We start from the raw sequence: 21,050 nt of genomic DNA, 5'->3' as shown, positions 1-21,050 counted from the left end.
CAGAACTTTTACATATATTTTCAGGTTATGGACACTAGTTTTTTGTAGTGTCTGTAACCATGTTTTGTCCATCAGGAAATATTAATGAAAAATGTATCCAGGATTTGTATATTTTCGAAACCATACCCACAGTATGTATAACCAAAATTAATAAAACTATTGTGAGACAGCTGTTAGTACCATTTTTATAAGTCTTTGGTATGACTCAGCAGGGGTTCAAACCCGCAACCTCCCTCATCTAAGGCAGATGTTCTAACCACTAGGCCACCTGAGTGGTTTTAGTGGCAAGGTACATGTATTCTAATTTTCATTTCATTCTCTTTTGGTTTTTATTCTTTCTGACATACATGGAAGACAAAAGAAAGTGGTACTGTTGCATAACTGCCTTATAAAAATGTGTCATTGGAAAGACATAATTGTTTACACCCTCCTTTGACACCATGATAAATGATGATAACCTGTAGCCAGTTAAGGTAAACTGTTGTGATTTGCATACCTTTATGCTTAATGCTGATGTAAAACTGTCATGGCCGGGCAGTTTGTACATTTAATTGTCATAGAGGCTATTACAGTGTAAAGGCAGTAAGTGATAAACAACCAACATTCCACATATTTCTGAATTGATTGACTGTAGCAAGTGTCACTATATGTGTTGATATAGTCATGGTGTGGCCAAACCCATTAGGCCAATTTGCATAGGTTGAATACACAAAGTGAACAACCCAATTCATTTGAAGTTAGGCAGATTAGAGATGAGTGTTGAAGAAACAAACAGTATCACACTTCACTGCTTTGAATTTAAATGTTTTAGCTTTTTTTGTTAAAGATTATTAGCTAGCTGGTGATTATTAGTGATGTATATTTAAAGCTGGAGTTTACTCCATGCATAAAATGCAAAACATGATCATTTTGGTAGTTAATGTAATGGTACATGTGGAAATGTGATTCATTTTCGAAGGATTAGCCATCTGAAAAGTGAAAATAACCCATCAGAACTAAATTTGACAGAGTTTGACTTCGTGAAATGTAACAGCAAACAGTAGCATTTTGTACTTGGCACATACTGTGCACCATAAACACCATATTGATATTAACCATTCTGGACCTGAATCAGGATAATGTACAACTGCAGAGTTCAGTACTAGAACTGATCAACATCTTTAAACATTCATATACAGACCAAGTCATAAGAGCTTTAAACATTCAGCTACAGACCAAATCACTAGAGTTTTAAACAATTATCTACAGACTAAGTCACAAGAGCTTTAAACAATCATCTACAAACCAAGTCACAAGAGCTTTAAACATTCATCTACAGACCAAGTCGGGGCCCCGAGTGGCCGAGTGGTCTAAAGCGCTCACCGTTCCGGATCACTGCCATCTCACCTCTGTCTGCGTGGGTTCGAGTCCAAGGCTCGGCTAGCGTGGGTATGTGGGAAAGCCTGCCAGTAGCTTCTCGTGGGTCGGTGGTTCTTCCCTGGGTTTTCCAGGGTTCTTCCTCCACCAGTTATACTGGCCGCCATGTATAGCCTATCTTGTGCTGAAAAATGGCGTTAAACCCTAGATCAACATCAACAACAACAATCAGCAGACCAAGTCACTAGAGCTTTAAACAATTATCTACAGACTAAGTCACAAGAGCTTTAAACAATCATCTACAAACCAAGTCACAAGAGCTTTAAACATTCATCTAGAAACCAAATCACTAGAGCTTTAAACAATTATCTACAGACTAAGTCACAAGAGCTTTAAACAATCATTGACAAACCAAGTCACAAGAGCTTTAAACACTTTTTACAGACCAAGTTACAAGAGCTTTGAGCATTTTTCTACATAGTAAGTCACAAGAGCTTTGGTGTTTTTCAGCTATACAGTACTTTCAAGTCTCTAATGAGTGCAGAGATGAACACTAATAACACTTTTCCTTTATACCCTCCAAAGCACTATTGAGAACAGCAGTCTGCAGCCAAATGTACAAGTTAATATAATATTCCACAGTCCTTTGGGTTTTAGGAACATAACTTTCATATGTGTGTGTGTGTGTGTGTGTACACCAGTGCTTGTTTTGTTTAGTAGTACAGTATACTAAATGCTTTTACCAAAAAAATATTCTTTTAATTCCTATTCTATAGAGCTTATGCTAGTAGATAACTTGTTCTCAGTTGTGCGACATATGGTATATGGGTCACTCACACTGCTCTCATCCCCCACTCCCAGGACCACAGAGCACACATTTTGAGTCTCAGATCCCATTCTAATGCTGTATGGAAGCTTGGCAGATATGCTGTTGACCTTTACATGTGAACTCGAGAGAACCCAGTTCTAGTATTATCCTTCTTTCCTCAGATGTTTATCATTGTTACTAATAATACATGATTCTTTCATTATCTGTAGGACTTATTCTGTGACCATTGATATAGAAATTAGTTGTCAATGAAGACCACATTTTGACAGCAATATGTTTTGTTATTGGTTGCTTCATAATTTTATGGACCTGACCAAGGCAATTTAGCTGATCAGAACATAATGTTTCAAACTTTTTTTACAGTATGAATTAATGAATGATGTATTTTTTAAATAAGGCACAGAAAGTTAAATTTTAGCTATTCGTGTTTAAGATGGTTGGGGGTAGACCAATTGGTCTGAAGATATACAAAATTCAGAACATTCCAGAAAATTAAGGGACACATTAGTGAATCAACATGGTATTCAGGTGTATGACTCCTATGGATAATTGATTGTGTTTGTCCAGTTAAATACAGAATGTGTAGTTGTGAATAAATGCAATTTTGTTGCTATTTTACTGCAATAAATTTAAATAGCATTTTATTATTTTCTTTATTTAGACAATTTGCAAAACCAAAATTGGAGGAATGATTTAAATGTATCATTGGATGATGCAGTACAGTACTTGTTCATTATCTGCAGGATGCATGAGTTATCTTGTTTCTTTCCTGGCATTGACACTTTACTTGTGTAATTGATGATATCTTTATTTCCTTCCTTATTCATTGTTTTCCATGTTTGTTTTAGTTTAAATGTTCTTATAAACAGTTCTTATTCAAAATATTAAACATGAGACAAAGAAAATACTCAATTTTTATTATATACTTAAATGTGAAATAAAGAGACTTACTGGTAAAATAAATTTCATATTTTTTCATCCTGTATTTTCACATGTGAAAAATATATCCTTTTAGTTTCATGTGATAATATACAATTTCCCACCATACCTTGTGACTGTTGATTGTGTGTCTACAAATGTTGTATCTGCAGCAACAACAAGTACTTTGTGAGCTAGAACAATAAACAGAGACTGCCTTGCATTTCAGACATAAAAAATTAATCTCTTATAAAGAAATTTGACCAGATGCCATTTGCTAATCTCTGAAATTATTTTCCCTTTCTTCTTTGTCAACAGTGAGAAAACTTGGTCCTTAGTCCTGCATTGCTGAATCAGATTTGTATTGTTTTCAGATATGGTCATATAGTTTACAAAATACCAAAAATGTAATTTGCCATGAGAGATTAGGTCAGCCCAGTCCTACTGTTTTCTTAAGTCACATATATTTATATGATCAACCTATGAAAGTGATGTGAATTAAGAAAAGGGCAGGTGGGTGGGGTGGTGAGCATGTTGTATTCTTTGTAAACTTTGATTCTCACACAGTTTTGATATATAATGAAAAGAACATTTTCTTTTCCTGTGTTAATACTAGATATATTTCATTATGTGGTACCAGAAATGATACATTTTAACTTGTGGCTTTGATACTCATTAAAATATCATGTTTTTGGTACCACATAATGAAATAATTCTGCCATTAACATTGGAAAAGATAATATCCTTTATGTGTTTACCATATGTGTGAACTGGTTGTTTGAATACAACTTCCATTGGCCATATGTGTGAGGTGGCTGTTTGAATGAAACTTGTATTTGTCATATACACATACTGTACCTAATTTAGGGCTATGCAACAAATACAAAGAAAGATTATACTTCCCAATGTGACACGGTCTTCAGTAGATTGATTAATTATTTAAAAATATTTTAAATATTTTTCTGGCCCATTTATGGTGCAAGGACATTGTTCAGTGCACTTACTGATGGGCAATGCTGTTTTGCTAACACACACTAAGAAGCTGAGGTAACTCAGATGGTAAAGCAATGGACTCATCCTGCAAGTGTCTCAGGTTTGATATCCACCCAGTCCAGCCAAGGAAAGCTGCCTTGGTGAGACCTTGAGAAAGGCACTTTGCTCCCATTTTCTCAGTTTGATATAGTCAACAGATTTTAAAAGTGTTGTTAAAACCAACAAAACCCCACAAGAACAATATATGAACACACTATTCCTTGCTTGTCAAGTGTACCACCGTGGTCAGCAAGTGATGATTCAGCTAATCAAAACCAAGTTTATGTAAGCAATCAAGGATGTAGAGGAGCATTGGGGCATTGTTGGGATTAAATGTGAATATTTGTCCATGTCTCCAATGAAACCTATTTCAGGAAAGTAACAAAAATATTTAACAATTGTCTTAGGAATGATGCTCTTCCGAAAAACACTTATTCAAAGTGTTTGGAAGACTTTTGTATTGAATTCTAAGATTTATTGTACATTTCTGTATAATTCTGATCCAGTCTTTAAATAAATGCTTTATTATTGGACACTCTTATGTATGCATTTCAGTGTGATATGGTTCTCAGTGATTGGCCTCTCATTGTGATACGCTTCTCAGTGATTGCCCTCTCAGTGTGATATGCATCTCAGTGATGAGCCTTACTATGATATGCATCTCAGAAGATTGGTGCAGTAGCTGATATTTAAATTTCAAGCATTTAGAAACTCTTTTGAATAATTATTATGCATTTCTTGCACCAAATCCCCCCTCCCCTAACTTTACCAGTGTGAATAGTGAACTAATTACAAAAGGCACATTGTACCTTCTGAGCATGGAAACAAAGTCTATGCTAAAATGTAGAAACATGAAACCTGCTGCACTTATTCCTGTAATGTAATTAATATATTGTGCTTCTTTGAATTGGGGTGAAATAGATCAGGATCTCAGCAGTAAGTGGTCACAGGGTACAAGGTCACAGGATACAAAAGTTGAGTCATTCTTCAAACACCAGTACATGTATTTGGAAACCTGTGAAACTGCATTTTGATTGTTTCACTTTGTTCCATTAAAATACATGAATTTGCATTTTGATTATTTTTTACTTTATTGTATTAAAAATAAATGAAAATATACTGTGTATTTTCTTTTATTCTATTCAGCACTTTCACATTTAAATTGTCTTTTTCCCCCTTTTATTGCCAAGACACTTAGGTTCCTGTATATAGGTACTTTTCAAACACAGTGCTGCCTCAAGGTATATTGTACACAGACAAAAAAGCTTAATCAGCATGTTTTAATTCACATAGCATCAGTTTTTTGCACTGTGTTATTAATCATTCATATTCACATGGAAAAGAGAAGAATAATTGTGCAAATGTACATAAATGTCCTAGCATTCTATTTTGGAGGACCCCGAATAGCCAAGTGCTTTAAAGTGCTCATCATTCTAGATCACTGCCATCTCACTTCTGTCTGCATGGGTTTGAGTCTTTCATTATTTTGATATTTGAATGATGGGGCTTACCTCTGATATGCATCTTAATGATGGGACTTACCTCTGATATGTATCATAATGATGGAACTTACCTCTGATATGGGGGCCCCAAGTGGCCGAGTGGTCTAAAGCGCTCTTCGTTACGGATCACTGCCATCTCACCTCTGTCTGTGGCGGTTCGAGTCTAAGATTCAGCCAATGTGGGCATGTGAGAAAGCTTGCCAGTAGCTTCTCGTGGGTTGGTGGTTCTTTCCGGGGTTTTCCGGGTTCTTCCTCCACCATTAATACTGGCCGCCATGTATAGCCTATCGTGCTGAAAAATGGCGTTAAACCCCACAACAACAACAACAACAACAACCTCTGATATGCATCTTAATGATGGAGCTTACCTCTGATACGCATCCTAATGATGGAGCTTATCTCTGATATGCATCTTAATGATGGGACTTACCTCTAATATGCATCTTAATGATGGGACTTACCTCTGATATGCATCTTAATGATGGGGCTTACCTCTGATATACATCTTAATGATGAGGCTTACCTCTGATATGCACCTTAATGATGGGACTTACCTCTGATATGCATCTCATTGATTGGGCTTACTATGATATGCATCTCAGTGATTGACATCTCAGTGTGATATGTATCTCAATGATTGGCATCTCAGTGTGATATGCATCTCAGTGATTGGCATCACAGTGTGATATGCATCTCAGTGATGGTGCTTAAATGATATGCATCTCAGTGATTGGCATCTCAGTGTGATATGTATCTCAATGATTGGCATCTCAGTGTGATATGCTTCTCAATGATTGGCCTCTCAGTGAGATATGCATCTCAGTGATGAGCCTTACTATGATATGCATATCTGAAGATTGGTGCAGTAGCTCAGAAAATGTATTTCCTCTTTCTGAACTTGAAAGATAAATAAAAGAAAAACTAAGCCAGTATCTTTTTGGGGTGTGTGTGTGTGTTAAAATTTCATAAGTGTACTTCTGTAAATTGAAAAACCTACAGTGTGAAAATAAGTTCATGTATGTAAAAAAAAGACAGGCAGAGCGAGTGCACTTAGTGCTATTTCAAGTTCATTTTCCGAGCAGTTATTTTCATCAGCTGACTGCTTCAGATAGCATACGGTTATCACACTAGTGTTAAAAAATAAATGCTAATCCAAGAAGCAGTCATTTTCACCAGCTGTCCATTCAGATAGCACATGGTTCTCACACTAATGTTAAAACATAAATTCCAATCCAAGATTCAGGAATACTGTAAGTGTATGTTAACTTACTTTGCTCATTGTGAATTGTAGGACAAGCACCATTGTCCTGTACTTTCTCCTTTATCAGTGGTGCCCCTAAATCTTGGAGTGTGACATTTGGTATAATTCCCACTAGTCAGACACATTTGAAATCTTTGCATTCAAGCCTGAAGTTGATGCAATGAAACAATGTTGCTCGTGCTTGTTAAGCATATTTTGTATTTCTTTTTAGGAGAGTTTCAAGATATAAATTCACTACTTGATGAATTGAACAAGTATAAAGTTCAGCAAGAGACTCAACAAGCTCAAAAGAAACTGGAACACTTATCACCAGAGAACTTATCAAGGGGGATAATCAGTGGTGCAGCAGCTGCTGGATCATCAAGTCTTGTTACCAGTGCCACATCAGGTGAGAATAATAGAATCTGTAAAAGAGAGATAACAAAATTCCACCTTAGAGCTACAGATGCTGACAAAGTTCAAGTTGAGGTGTAAATATCTGAACCCAGTAATAATAAGGATATGGAAGACGAAATCAAGATTGGATCCCAGTCATAATTAAGAGATGGAAGATGAAGTCAGGTTTGGATACCAGTAATGATTAAGATATGGAAGATGAGGTTGGGTTTGGATACCAGTAATGATTAAGATATGGAAGATGAGGTTAAGAACTGATCATGTTAATGATTAAGATATGGAAGATGAAGTTGGGTTTGGATACCAGTAATGATTAAGATATGGAAGATGAGGTTGGGTTTGGATACCAGTAATGATTAAGATATGGAAGATGAAGTTGGGTTTGGATACCAGTAATAATTAAGATATGGAAGATGAAGTTAAGAACTGATCATGTTAATGATTAAGATATGGAAGATGAAGTCGGGTTTGGATACCAGTAATGATTAAGATGTGGAAGATGAGGTTAAGATCTGATAATGTTAATGATTAAGATATGGAAGATGAAGTTGGGTTCGGATACCAGTAATGATTAAGATGTGGAAGATGAGGTTAAGATCTGATAATGTTAATGATTAAGATATGGAAGATGAAGTTGGGTTTGGATACCAGTAATAATTAAGATATGGAAGATGAGGTTAAGAACTGATCATGTTAATGATTAAGATATGGAAGATGAAGTTGGGTTTGGATACCAGTAATAATTAAGATATGGAAGATGAAGTTGGGTTTGGATACCAGTAATAATTAAGATATGGAAGATGAGGTTGGGTTTGGATACCAGTAATGATTAAGATATGGAAGATGAGGTTAAGAACTGATCATGTTAATGATTAAGATATGGAAGATGAAGTCGGGTTTGGATACCAGTAATAATTAAGATATGGAAGATGAAGTTAAGATCTGGCCCATTAATAATTACAATATGGAAGAATGTTCATAAAGAGTTTTACATATAATCATTTGGTTGAATGTTTTTTTGTCTGGTATTCTTGAAAAGTCGGATGCACAGTGTTATGCTGTTCATCTGTCAGTTTATCTTGATGTCCATCATTCAGTATTATTAACATTTGGGTTAATTTATATTTTTATGAACTTGTACCATTTATACATTTTTAATAAATAGGTTTCATGTCATGTTGAGGTTTCTTTCTCAGCTTTAGTCTACCATACTTTATCTTTTTTTCATTTTTTCCTCACTATCATCTGTTATCTGCAGCTACAGATCTACCACTTTTTGTTGATTGATCATTTGGATGATGAAATTATGGGTCAGAAAGCATCTGACTTTGATTCATTTTATATTATTTTCAGATGGTTTGTTTTGCAGGTGCCCCCTCCTCATACACTGAGAGTGTGTACAGGCAAGTACCAGACCATCTTGTGTGTAAGATCTGTATGGATCAGCCTGTTGCTGTCACATTTTTACCATGTGGTCACCTGGTGACATGCATCACATGCAGTCAGAAAGTGCTGATATGTCCAATATGCAGGGTCAAAATCAGGGCTACAATCCGGACTTTCTTGAGTTAGGAGAAAGGGATCAAGTCCTATATTGGCAAAGCTTGTTTGTTTAAGTGCACACTCAAACTCAAATCATAATCTGAAATGAATTTAATGTTTATTAAATATTCAGAATCATCAGAACCTAATGATATTTTTTAAATAAAATAATTAATATTTGTGTCCTTTCATATTTAAGCTACTTTTCTCAACAACAATAACAACAAAGCTTAGATTTGTTTCTTCTAGAAAATAGATTCCATTAGAGCTTCTGTTCTGTCATAAATGAAAATTGGTAGTATTTCTTATTTCTAAATTTGGTATGGTTAAAAATATTTTTAACTTCAATATCGCTTCAGATTTTTACAGGTTTTGGAAAAATATCACATTCTTAGCAATTTCTGTTGCTGAATCAAAGTATGTAGAGAAGGAAAATTTGAGGAGAGGTAATGAAATGGAAATGACTCCAATTTAGAAAAATTATTTCTTGCTGTAAAATTTTTATACCCAGGACTTGAAGTTACAACTGAAAACCTGCAAGTAAATATTTTACAATCTCATTTTTATATTATTAAGATATGAAAGTTCAATCACTCAGACAGTGGGTGTGTGAGAAAGATTGCCAGAACATACCCTGGGTCGGTGGTTTTATATGTCTTTCCAGATTCTTCTTCCATGAGATATACTGGCTGCAATGTATAGCCACTGAAAAATTGCACAAAACAAACCATTGTGATGAAGAAATGAGACCTGTAGATACCCTTGCAGCACATTTCAGATCAGTAATATAAAGGCTTGTATATATATTTGTACATAAATCATGTCCAGACCATCCAAGTGTTCTGCATAGCAAACTGCATAGATCCAGATCTGCTGACACATTATCTGATGCAATTCTAATTGACCTGTAAGCGAGTATATATAGTACTCCAATCGTAGTCCAATTAATGAGCCTCAAACATGTACTGATACTGACTGATGGTTTAGGGGCTGATTTCACATATTTTTTAAACTGTAAAATTCCATTCAGACACATACGTCTACACACATAGGTGTGCAATTTAGATGTTGATTTTTCTTGTGGCTCTAGAGTTGCAGGCTTCTTATGATGTCTAGTTGCTCTAAAATGAAAATGATATCACTCTTATATCCAACTTGCTGGTCATCTTGAAAATCTTACTGCAACTCCTCCTGAATGGTTGAACATATTATCATGGAGTTTTCTCCAAAAGACTTGTAATTTTGTCTAGTTGGTCCAAAATGAAAATGGTGCTAGTCTTACATTCAGTATGGCTGCCATTGTGACCATCATTAAAATATGTCTTGCTCAAGAATATTAGAAGTGGTTCAGCACTCACTATTTAAAAAGAAAAAAAAATAGCCCTGTATTGGATATTTGGATAATCTTTTTGGTGAGAAGAGCACTCGTCTTTTCAAGGAAATCTTGCTTAAGTTGCATGTTTTTTTATATGCCAGCCTGAAGGTGGAGCATATTATTTTGAAATGTGTCGATCAGCCAGCTGCTAATTTTGATGCTGCACATCAAATCAGATTCTCAGCCATTTGTAATTTCCATACTTTTGAGGATAGCTTGCACATGTGTGAAGGAAGAAGCCAATCATTTTTGGGGTCAAAAGTTCAAATGTCTAGGTTATTGTGACTGAAAGTAGAAAAATGGTTTCCACATGATACAATGAGTTATTTATGGTGGACTTGGATCAAACTTTGTGGATGGCTTTCAGTTGGTATAATGAAAAGCCTATTGATTTTGGGCTCAAAAGGTCAGAGACACTGTGATACAAAGAAGAAAAATAGTTTTTGTACAATAATATTAATTCTATATTACAGACCTGGACCAAACTTTGTGAATTTTTTGCACATGAGGTAAAGAAAAATCATTTAAATTTGGGAGTCAAAAGTGAAGGTCAAGGTTACTGTGATTGAATGAAGAAAAATGATTTCTGCACAAAATTTTCCCAACAACCTTCATGAAAGTTTGTGGATGAATTGCATGTTGGATAAGAAAGAAGCTTATATATTTGGGGGTCCAGATGTTAAGGTCACTATGACTGAAAGGGAAAGCATATTTTATGCATAGTAACTTTAGTTATGTAACTTATACCTTGACCTTAGTTTTGTAAACAACTTGCACTTATGTTTTGGAAGATGCATGTTTATTTTGGGATTGAAAAGTGAGAAGTCAAGGCCATTGTTCACAAAGAAAAATGGGTTTTGAATGGCTAAATTTGTCCGTAGAGTATGTTCTTTATCTAGATTTTGTGGATGGGTTGTACTAATGGTAAGAAAGGTCAGCAGTCACGGTTGTCTGTGTAGAGGACTCTTGTGCACAGGGTGGGTATATAATGTGCCATTATTTTGTTACTCTCTTGCCTTACATACCATAAAGAAACAATTAGCTCATCTGCTCAAGACATGCTGGTCTGCAATTTCCAGAGTCTGCTATGTTGTTTCGGGTGTCTATGCAGAGAACTCTTAAGCACAAGGTGTGCAGTATTCTTACTCTTGATACTTATGCTGTATAGGAGACAATTGGCTCAGCAGCTTGATTGGAGCTGGATTTGGTAGTCTGAGAAGTAATAGACCTAGGCCAATTATAAAAATTGTCAACCTAATGATTGACAGGTCACCATTGTTTAAAGACTTCTGATGCCTCCTTAGTTATGTATACAGGAAACACTGGTCCACTCATTTATTCGCTGTTACATGGGGACAAGTTTTTGTCCTCACTTCTAAACTCTTGCAAAAGTTGGCAGAACATTCCTTAAAAAGTTTGAACCAACAGAAATAATGACTGTAATGTTGGTCCCTTATCTATTCTTGGATTAGTCATTTACAGCCTGTAAACATCTTGGAGCATTTTTATCTCAAATGGAGATAAATAATGAAGGTCAGGAATGTGTATTATGACCTTTCTTTTTCTTAGAACACATTACATGGAGTTTTTATTGAGACTTTTCCGTACTAATTTACTGCTTTTGCACATTTGTGGCTGTTATTCTTGGTGCAATTTTTCAACCAGAATTTGATTTTTTTAAATGATACAATACATTGTTAGAATTAACCATAATCTTGATTATCAAACTACAGTAGATAATGATAAAAATTGAAAAGTCAGATTTGACAACCTGAAACAAATTTAACAAAAATGAGTTCTCTATTAAACTTTTCTGATGAAAATATTTAGTGCATTTATCAGTACATGCATGGATGCAGGTCTGTATTGAGTACATGTACTTTGCCATAGCAAGGAATTACTAGTCAGTTGAAAGTTACACACAAATTGACTTGGGTATGGTGAACAAAAGAAATGTCTTTACCATCAACAATGCCTTGCTTGTAAAAATAAGTATTTCATTTCATACACATTGTGGAGATGGTTGATACACTCCAGTAATTGTGTAAAGCAGTATTTAAACACTATTGTGGAACACCTGGCTGTTGACTGTGTAAAGTAGGTTACTTTTTAATACATGACATTTATATAGGAAATTCCAGTGGGAAATGAGAATGGTTGTTGAGACCACGTCACCAGCAAATAAAGGTGACTGTTAGAGTAGGTTTGTCTGTATTATCCAAACTTTTACAATTTTGGCATCATTGGTATTTGCTTGCCTTAAAGCATAATAATTTGGTTGTTTATTTAAAAGCCTGGTTTCTCTTTCTAATTATCTTCCTTGATAGCGTTTTGTCCATTTGATTGAAAAATCTGTGACTCACATTCTGCTTATTGTTAGAATCAATATTGTGGAGTTATTATTCTCTTGCCAGCAAAATTGGAAGGGCATATAGCATTTTGCCATTCATTTGTTTCTATTTGTATGTTCCGCGTTTCATGTTGCATCCCTTGATCATTGTTGGTTATTCCCTTATTGTCTTTTACCCAATTTCACCTTCATTCATGAAAAATAGAATGTGGACATTTCCCAAGAAGATTAACTCAGTCATGCCAAAACTTATCACTATGATCTAATTTTCATGCTTGAATGAATTGTTTTTGGCTGAAAGATCTTATGGTAAGTAACCTGCCATATCCAGACTGGCTGAATGTGAGTAACCTGCCATATCCAGACTGGTTGAATGCGACCAAATTTTCACACATTTTCAATTGTCAGTTCCTTACACTTTCAGCATCTCTGAATTTATTCCACTTTCATGCACAAAAATTGGTATCTGAATGCATCCCAAAAAGTCAACTGTAGCCCAGATTGGTCACACTGTGACCTAATTTTCATGCTGCTGTATCCTGTATATTGTAAGCTGTCCATTATAGTCTATATCATGGACCATATTTATTCCTTTAATTGGTTTGTGGTTTCCTCACAAGTAGGGTAACTCACCCATACCAAAACTGAGTCACAGTAACTTAATTTTCATGCTTGGGTGACATATATATATGTTTCAACATTTGTTACATCCTCAGTATCACTAACCATTTTATGTCTGATCACTTTGAACCCTCATTGTAGTGATATTTCTTGCCACCAGATGGTGTCTCAGTCATGAGCTGTGACTCACAGCCAGTATGCAATGGGTGTAAATCTTGTTAAAAGAAGGTGGTATATCTCTGTGCAAGGTACTTAACTCTCTTTGGTGTGGCATGCAATCATCTCTACCATTGTGTAGATTGTCGACTATTTCAAAAGCGCTCCTGTTGGAGAAATAATTTGTATATATGAGTAAACAGCTTGTTTTAGTGATGATTATTTTATATGCACTTCTGATTTGTTTGACTTTGATATATCAGTTTACTTTAATTTACAGTTGATATTAGCATGAGCCTAGTATTTACTACAGAAATGTCGCTTTAAATTCACACCCTCTTTGCTAGTCAGTCTTTTATATTATTGCTGAATAAAATAGGGACAATGCTAATATATTCATTAATAATGCTGTGTCATATTGTGATGAAGAAGTGCTTTCTCGGAATGAACTATTACTATGTATTTTACAATTTCACCTATGACTGTATAGAGCAGGTGACATCACAGATTTATTTTATTATTTTTGTCACACCTACAGTGAATGTCAGAAAATGTCTGTTTGGCATCAAGATTTGTTTTTCTACAATTGCATCAGGAAGGAAGAAACACCCTCCCCACTCCCCGATTGAAGGCAGTAGAGTTTAAAGGTCAAGATCAAATGGGGCTGCTGTTTTAATTTTAGTTGAGTGATTAGTGGTTAAAGTCTATGGCAGGAATTATATACTGTTGCTGTGGATAAGTTACCATCAGGCATTGCAAAGAAGTTAATCATATAGAAAATCTTCATGGAAATGGTGAATGGTAAAGGTCACAATTTGTTGTTTTTCATATGCCAGTGAATAGGGATCAGATTAACAGATTCACTTGTGTGCATAGAATATCCTTGATGACGATATATCAAATATCATTAATAATGATATATCATAGGGTCAAAGGTTAAGGGCACAATGTACAATTTTATTATCTTTTAGGTTACATTGATGAAAGTTACATCTTCTGTCTTTTTATAAATTGTTCTCAGATTTGTGTTTGTCAGAAATACACCTAGCAATGGGTGCTACAAATGATGAAAGGTTAAGGTCACAGGGATGGTTGGATAGTGTTACTAAGATCACAGCAACATCATTACAGTTAGTACAGTAACATTTTGTAATTGTTTTTTAATCCAAAGATAGTGCTGCCACACAGTCCTCTTGCATTAATCAGTATAAGAAATGCAACAGCAGTGGTGATACATTATTTATTAGTATCCAATGTTCTATTAGTATCTAATGTTCTGTTAGTATCCAATGTTCTATTAGTATCCTATGTTCTGTTAGTATCCAGTGTTCTATTAGTATCCAATGTTCTATTAGTATCCAATGTTCTATTAGTGTCCAATGTTCTATTACATGTAGTATCCAATGTTCTGGATCATGCTTAATGATTATTCAAGTTACTCCTGAATTTACTGCTTTTTCAATATCAGATAAAAAATTTCCTAAATATTGTTACTGCCACTAAAATAGTTTTTTCTGTTGTTAAAAATATATGTAAGTATAAAATAGTTACTTTTTGTGTGAGTTTGTAATGTAATTCATACTGTTGAATTGTTTTATGATGGCTATATGTTTGTATAGTTACTTGTTATGTGGATTAAATGTAGCATTATTTTAAGATGTTCATACAAATTAATTTGTGAATCGCGACAGATGTATATATGTACATGTATTTTTTAAACCACAGTCAATGATGTTTATTGCAGTAGATACTATTTTATTATTTATGTGCATTTTAAGATAAGCCCATGTGAGACCTGAGGAGATTAATACTTTTGGTCCAACTGTTGTCATTTTACTGTGCGAGAGCTGAGGAGGTTTTATGCATTGGGTCCAACTGTTTGTAATTTTTATAATCAAATAATATGAATTTCTTTTAGGTTTAATTTTTTTTATTCAACATATTTTGTTTTTGTTTTTATTGGAGGGGATCATGCCATCATCACCTTTTTGGCAATGTTTTAAATGCACAATACAGATATATTTGGATGATATTGATTGAACAATTGGTTTATTTTTTTTATGTCTCTCCATCTACCTGTGGACAAGGTAGTTTTGATAACATAACTTTAATTTTCTGTGTTCTTTTTTATCTAACTTCATCTATGGCTTACATATGGGAGGGGGCACTGCTAGGTCTAAGGTCAGGGTAAAATTGTGATTTTCCTCCCTGCATGATGAACAAGTTTCTATGACCCAAGTTTCAGAAAACTTTATAGGTATACTAAACCTAGGTAGGAGCTACTCCTTATCAACTCAGCATTGGAAAGTGAATGGGCAGGGTCACTGGAGCTGGTATAATAATTTTGTGGGTTTTATTTAATAAACTGAGTTTACTGGATCCAATTTTCATAAAGCGTTGATAGTTTGTCTGCACTTAGGAAGAGGCACCTCCCTATTGATTCACAAGCCCTAATGTAAAAGGCCATTGTTATAGAAACTAAAATTGTCATTTTGGGATTCACATAACGTCAACTTTTTCTCAAGTTTTTCACACTCAGTTTTTTTCAACTTCATAATAGTTGTATTGCATTTGAGCAGGTCCCTAATAATTTCAAGTTTTGATCAATAAATCAAAGGTCATGGTCACTGGACACAAAATTGCAAAATGATGCTAATTTGACATTCATAGTAGCTACAATCAGTAAGGGGAGTGAGGAGGAGGGATTAACCATGCTTCTGATTGCTGTTTGAATTCCCCATTTTTCATGAAAGCCACAGTAGTTCATTTGGTAGCATGTTGTACCCCTTATCCATCAGTTGCCTGTTTGTTACCAGCCCAGGTCAGCATATATCACCTTCCTTTGCGTGTCCTTAGGGTAGTCATTAGGTTCCATTTCCTCAGCTTGATATAGTGATTATTGTGTTGAAATTGCCATTAAAACCAACAAAACAAAACTAAATTTTGTAGATTTTATTGTTGGTATAATTATAATTTAAAAACTCTATCAACAATGATCTTGAAACAATAGGACTCCATGCCCAATCCATGAAGTTGAATTTATCGAAGAAGAAAAGTTTTGTGTCAAACAATGAAATCTGATATCCACAAAAATACATAAATTGTATTTATGCAACATATATCACAGTTTTAATTTAAGTTACAGATAGTAGTCTTGTGTTTGTAATTATATTATAGATGTGTAGTCTTTTATATAAGTTATAGGTAGTAGTCTTGTGTTTGTAATTATATTATAGATGTGTAGTCTTTTATATAAGTTATAGGTAGTAGTCTTGTGTTTGTAATTATATTATAGATGTGTCGTCTTTTATACAAGTTATAGGTAGTAATGTAATATTGTATTTGAGATGCAGATAGTGGTGTAGTATATATTTATGTTACAGGTGGTAGTGTAGTGTTTTATTTATGTTACAGGTGGTAGTGTAGTATTAATGTAAAAGATAGTAGTGTAGCAGTTTTTTATGTTACAGGTGGTAGTGTAGTGTTTTATTTATGTTACAGGTGGTAGTGTAGTGTTTTATTTATGTTACAGGTGGTAGTGTAGTGTTTTATTTATGTTACAGGTGATAGTGTAGTGTTTTATTTATGTTACAGGTGGTAGTGTAGTGTTTTATTTATGTTACAGGTGGTAGTTTAGTATTAATGTAAAAGATAGTAGTGTAGCAGTTTTTTATGTTACAGGTGGTAGTGTAGTGTTTTATTTATGTTACAGGTGGTAGTGTAGTGTTTTATTTATGTTACAGGTGGTAGTGTAGTGTTTTATTTATGTTACAGGTGGTAGTGTAGTGTTTTATTTATGTTACAGGTGGTAGTGTAGTATTAATGTAAAAGATAGTAGTGTAGCAGTTTTTTATGTTACAGGTGGTAGTGTAGTGTTTTATTTATGTTACAGGTGGTAGTGTAGTGTTTTATTTATGTTACAGGCAGTATTGTAGTATTTTACTTATCGTTTTGTTCCCATTAGTTTATCATTTTTGGTCTTATGTGAACTGCAGCTTAAACTAATATAGGATTTACTAGTACATGAAGGTAGATTGGTATCAATGTAAGCAATTTTGACACCAAAACTATTTCTTTAAAATATGATCAATATTGAAAAAAAGTATATTTTCCGAAGTCAGTACTCAGAAGATTGGGGTGGTAACATTTAATGGGAGATAGGCATCTTCGTACAATATTAAATAAAATAATTTTTCAGAATGATTCCACTCTGATTTGGTTGAAGTTGGAAAAGTGTTTTGCCTTGGAAGAAGACATCAAATGTTGATGGATGGATGATTCACAATTAAACATAGCAGTAGAAGGGGTCATGCAGTAAAAATGCATGGCCATAAGGACTGGTTTGCTGATGGTTTAAGTTGATACTAAAGGTTATACGCACAATAATTTACTGGAATTATGATCTACCTGTATTTTTCCTATTTTTATTTTGTACCTGTATTTCCTACCTATATTAGATATGATGAATTTTCAATGGTAAAGTCATCACTAATTATGTATTTATTATGTATGTGTGTGTGCATTTGGATTTTTAACATAGCTTTAACAATTTGAGTCACGTCACCATGATGTCTGCATTATGGCAGTTTATAGTGATGTTAAGCACTGGGGCATCATTCTGCAGACATGTGGCATCATGTCCCACCCAGTCTCATTAACTTGACACCAGGTCGACTAGTCCCAACATGAACCTGTTAATGCTGAGCGGCAACCAAGATAGCTGCTTGTACCATTTTTATGAGTCTTTGGCATGACTCAGCAAGGGTTTGAAAACACAACCTTCCACATTTAAGGTTGATACTCTAACCACTTAGGCCACTGTAGCAGTCCATGTATGTATGTATGTATGTATGTATGTATGTATGTGTGTATGTATGATTTAAAAGCACAATACTGGTGATATAAAACAAATATGTGATCATTAGAAGCTAAAGTTCTAAAAATGAAGAGATAATCAATTACACAACTGAAAGGTATATATCAATAAAGGTATTAGAAAAGTCCTTAAAATTTGGTGTCATATTTTTTTTATTGACTGCATTCCCCCAACAAGTTTCCCAATAGAGTTCATAATTATCCTATAAACTTCTGTCTCACAGTGTGGAAGTTCATATCCAAAAAACTTCTGTCTCACAGTGTGGAAGTTCATATCCAAAAAACTTATGTCTCACAGTGTGGAATACTGGACAACATGTTCCACTGTTAGTGGACACTGCAAAGTGTGCACTCTGGCTTTGGTTTACCATTCAGGATGTATGCAAGAGTTGGGTATGTGTGCCTGATTAGGGATCAGCACATTACCACCTCATCAGTTTGATTTGTTTTATACAAGGGATGTCCCTCTCCAATGATGGGTTTGATGTTTGTTTGTTGATGGAGTTTTCATTCTGCATATTTTACCAGGCTGTGGGACATACTGATTTATATAGTATTGAAGTCATTTTATCTTCCACTTATTAATGGGGACATCATTGCAGCATGGGAAACTGGAGGGGCCTGGGAATTTTTCTATCAAAGGAAGACGACTTCAAACTTTTAGAGGGCTGGAAATTTTTATCACCAAAATCATGGGCCCACCACCAAAAATTTATTATTGGTCCCATACCCAAAATACCAATGTAGGTATTCAACAGTGCAGAATGTTTTCCATCCAATTGTATGAGAAAGTAATGTTTTTGTAAGATTTGGGATATTAGCAAGGCCCAGAAGAATTCTTTGTATCACTGCAAATATAAATGATGATTCATTTATTTTCATATTAAATCTAGCATTGCAGGATATATGTTTGTAATATTGTATCTAACAAACACTTTAAAGAAAAGGTTACTTAACTGTTTTCTATAATATGGTAGTCCTCCTCAAAGTAACTTCCTTTAGATTTGATGCACTACTCTGATCTTGTGAACCACGTCTTGAACACCTGCTGCAGACCAGCACGTGATAGCATCGGCAGCAACTTGGTGATTGCATGCCTGAGTTCTCCCCTGCTTTCATAATGGTTTTCTCATAAGAATTCTTTCAATTTTGGAAAAAGCCAGAGGTAACAAGAAGCTAAATCTGGGCTAGATGGTGGGTGATTTAAAGTTTCAACACCAGGTTTTTTATAAGGTTTGCATTACAAAGTTGCATATTTGTACGATTTGCAAATTAAAAGCATCTGTCAGTGGCTTTGGACAATTTTGCAAATAGACATATACATTATATTTGATTAATTTAGTGTAGAACTGTAAATTACTGAGGTGTTCTCTGGCACCATATTCATCCTTGTGTGTTGAAGAACATAATCCACATAACTTTTCCAGCAGATTTAGAAGTACATACTTTTATAAGAAATGGCAAACTTGTGTGCTGCATTATGCTACTTTTCGTCTCTTAATTGGGTTCAGAATAGTGTCCCAGTATCCAAGTCATCACCTGTAATGATCATATCAAAGAAGTCTACTTTGTACCAATCTATTGATTCCAGATTTAGCAAGTACTTTAAGTCCATACATAGCATCCAAGTCAGCTTTTTATGACAGGACTGATTTTCAATAAATAGAGCTGCCCAGGATTTTTTCAGACTTTATTCAAAATCACACAGAAATCTTGATCACTAAAACCAAGAACAAAGCAATTTATGAAAAGCTTCCAATAACTTGGGTACAGTTCTGTGGAACAAGCTTCCACTGCATGTAAAATCTGCAGAAATTATTATAGTATTTAAGAAGAGATACCATGAATATGTATGCATTACTAATAGTTTATAATAGAATTAAGTATCTATGATACTAAAGACATGCTAAAATAAATTGTACTTGTATCTTATGATGTATATTGTTATACTTTTTGTAAGACGGCCTCGAGAGAGAGAAAAGCTCTTGACTAAACGAATCACCCTCTACAATTAAAGTATTATTATCATTATCTGTGTAAAGCAGGGGCATCAAACACATGGCCTCTGGGCCGTATGGCATCATGAGATAGCAAAGGTGGTGCAGCCCGTGGGCCATTGAAAATGCCCTCAGGATGGTTTGAGTTCGAGACCGCTGGTGTAAAGGATTTTCTTAATTTTGCAAAAAATGTTATCATTGCTGTTCAAAAATTGACTCATCAGCCACTCTGTCAATGCAGCTACATATAGGACATAGCAAAAGATGATACTGCATCTTCAAGCATGTGAAATCAGCTTAAAAATGACATGTCATAAATTGGGACATTTTCATTTATAGATGGGCAAATTGTATGACACTGGATTACTTTGTTTATAAAACATACATATTTTGGGGGAATGTTTTGATTAACCCTTGCAAACATTACATGTACAGAAGAATACTCCCTGTCTATAATGCAGTCCATGGGATAATATGGTACACTGCCTTATAATGAAGTACATGATAGTTTTCCCATATTATAATGTTGTCATTGGGAGTTGGAGTATACTGCCTTATAGTGAGATCTTGTTATAATGATGTAGAACTCCCTCATTATAATGCTGTCCATGGGAGTAAGAATATACCACTTTATAGTGAGACTGCCTTATAATGATGTACATGATACAATAATCCCTCGTTATAACACTGCTCATGGGAGCCATAGAGTATACTTCCTATCATGAGACTGCCTTATAATCAAGTACATTTCATGGAATATTTACTGGTGAATGAAGAAATGGTATCCATGACCATGCTTGCCTTTAAACAGGAACCATGATATGATGAAGGGCCTTTATA

The 21,050-nt window shown here is 34.7% G+C and overlaps 1 protein-coding gene across 7 annotated transcripts in view; it reads left to right on the top strand.

Moving 5' to 3' along the window:
* LOC149786090 (baculoviral IAP repeat-containing protein 7-B-like) overlaps window positions 1-20,145 on the top strand; it is a 71,350-nt gene extending 51,205 nt beyond the window's left edge. For 4 of the 7 annotated variants that reach the window (XM_089976389.1, XM_089976388.1, XM_089976390.1 and 1 more), the window contains 2 exons: window positions 7,110-7,286; window positions 8,664-20,145. In XM_089976389.1, the coding sequence (XP_089832515.1) occupies window positions 7,110-7,286; window positions 8,664-8,866 (380 nt within the window). In that variant the 3' untranslated portion in view covers window positions 8,867-20,145. The remainder of the gene's footprint in view (window positions 1-7,109; window positions 7,287-8,663) is intronic. The other 3 variants (XR_016424871.1, XR_016424870.1, XR_016424872.1) reach the window with 3 other exon arrangements.
* The last annotated feature ends 905 nt before the right edge of the window (window positions 20,146-21,050 follow it).

Source organism: Sinohyriopsis cumingii, chromosome 12 (genome assembly GCF_028554795.1).
Source record: "Sinohyriopsis cumingii isolate HCF-2022 chromosome 12, ASM2855479v2, whole genome shotgun sequence".
Taxonomy (NCBI): domain Eukaryota; kingdom Metazoa; phylum Mollusca; class Bivalvia; order Unionida; family Unionidae; genus Sinohyriopsis; species Sinohyriopsis cumingii.
This window is presented reverse-complemented; position numbering and strand designations above follow the sequence as displayed.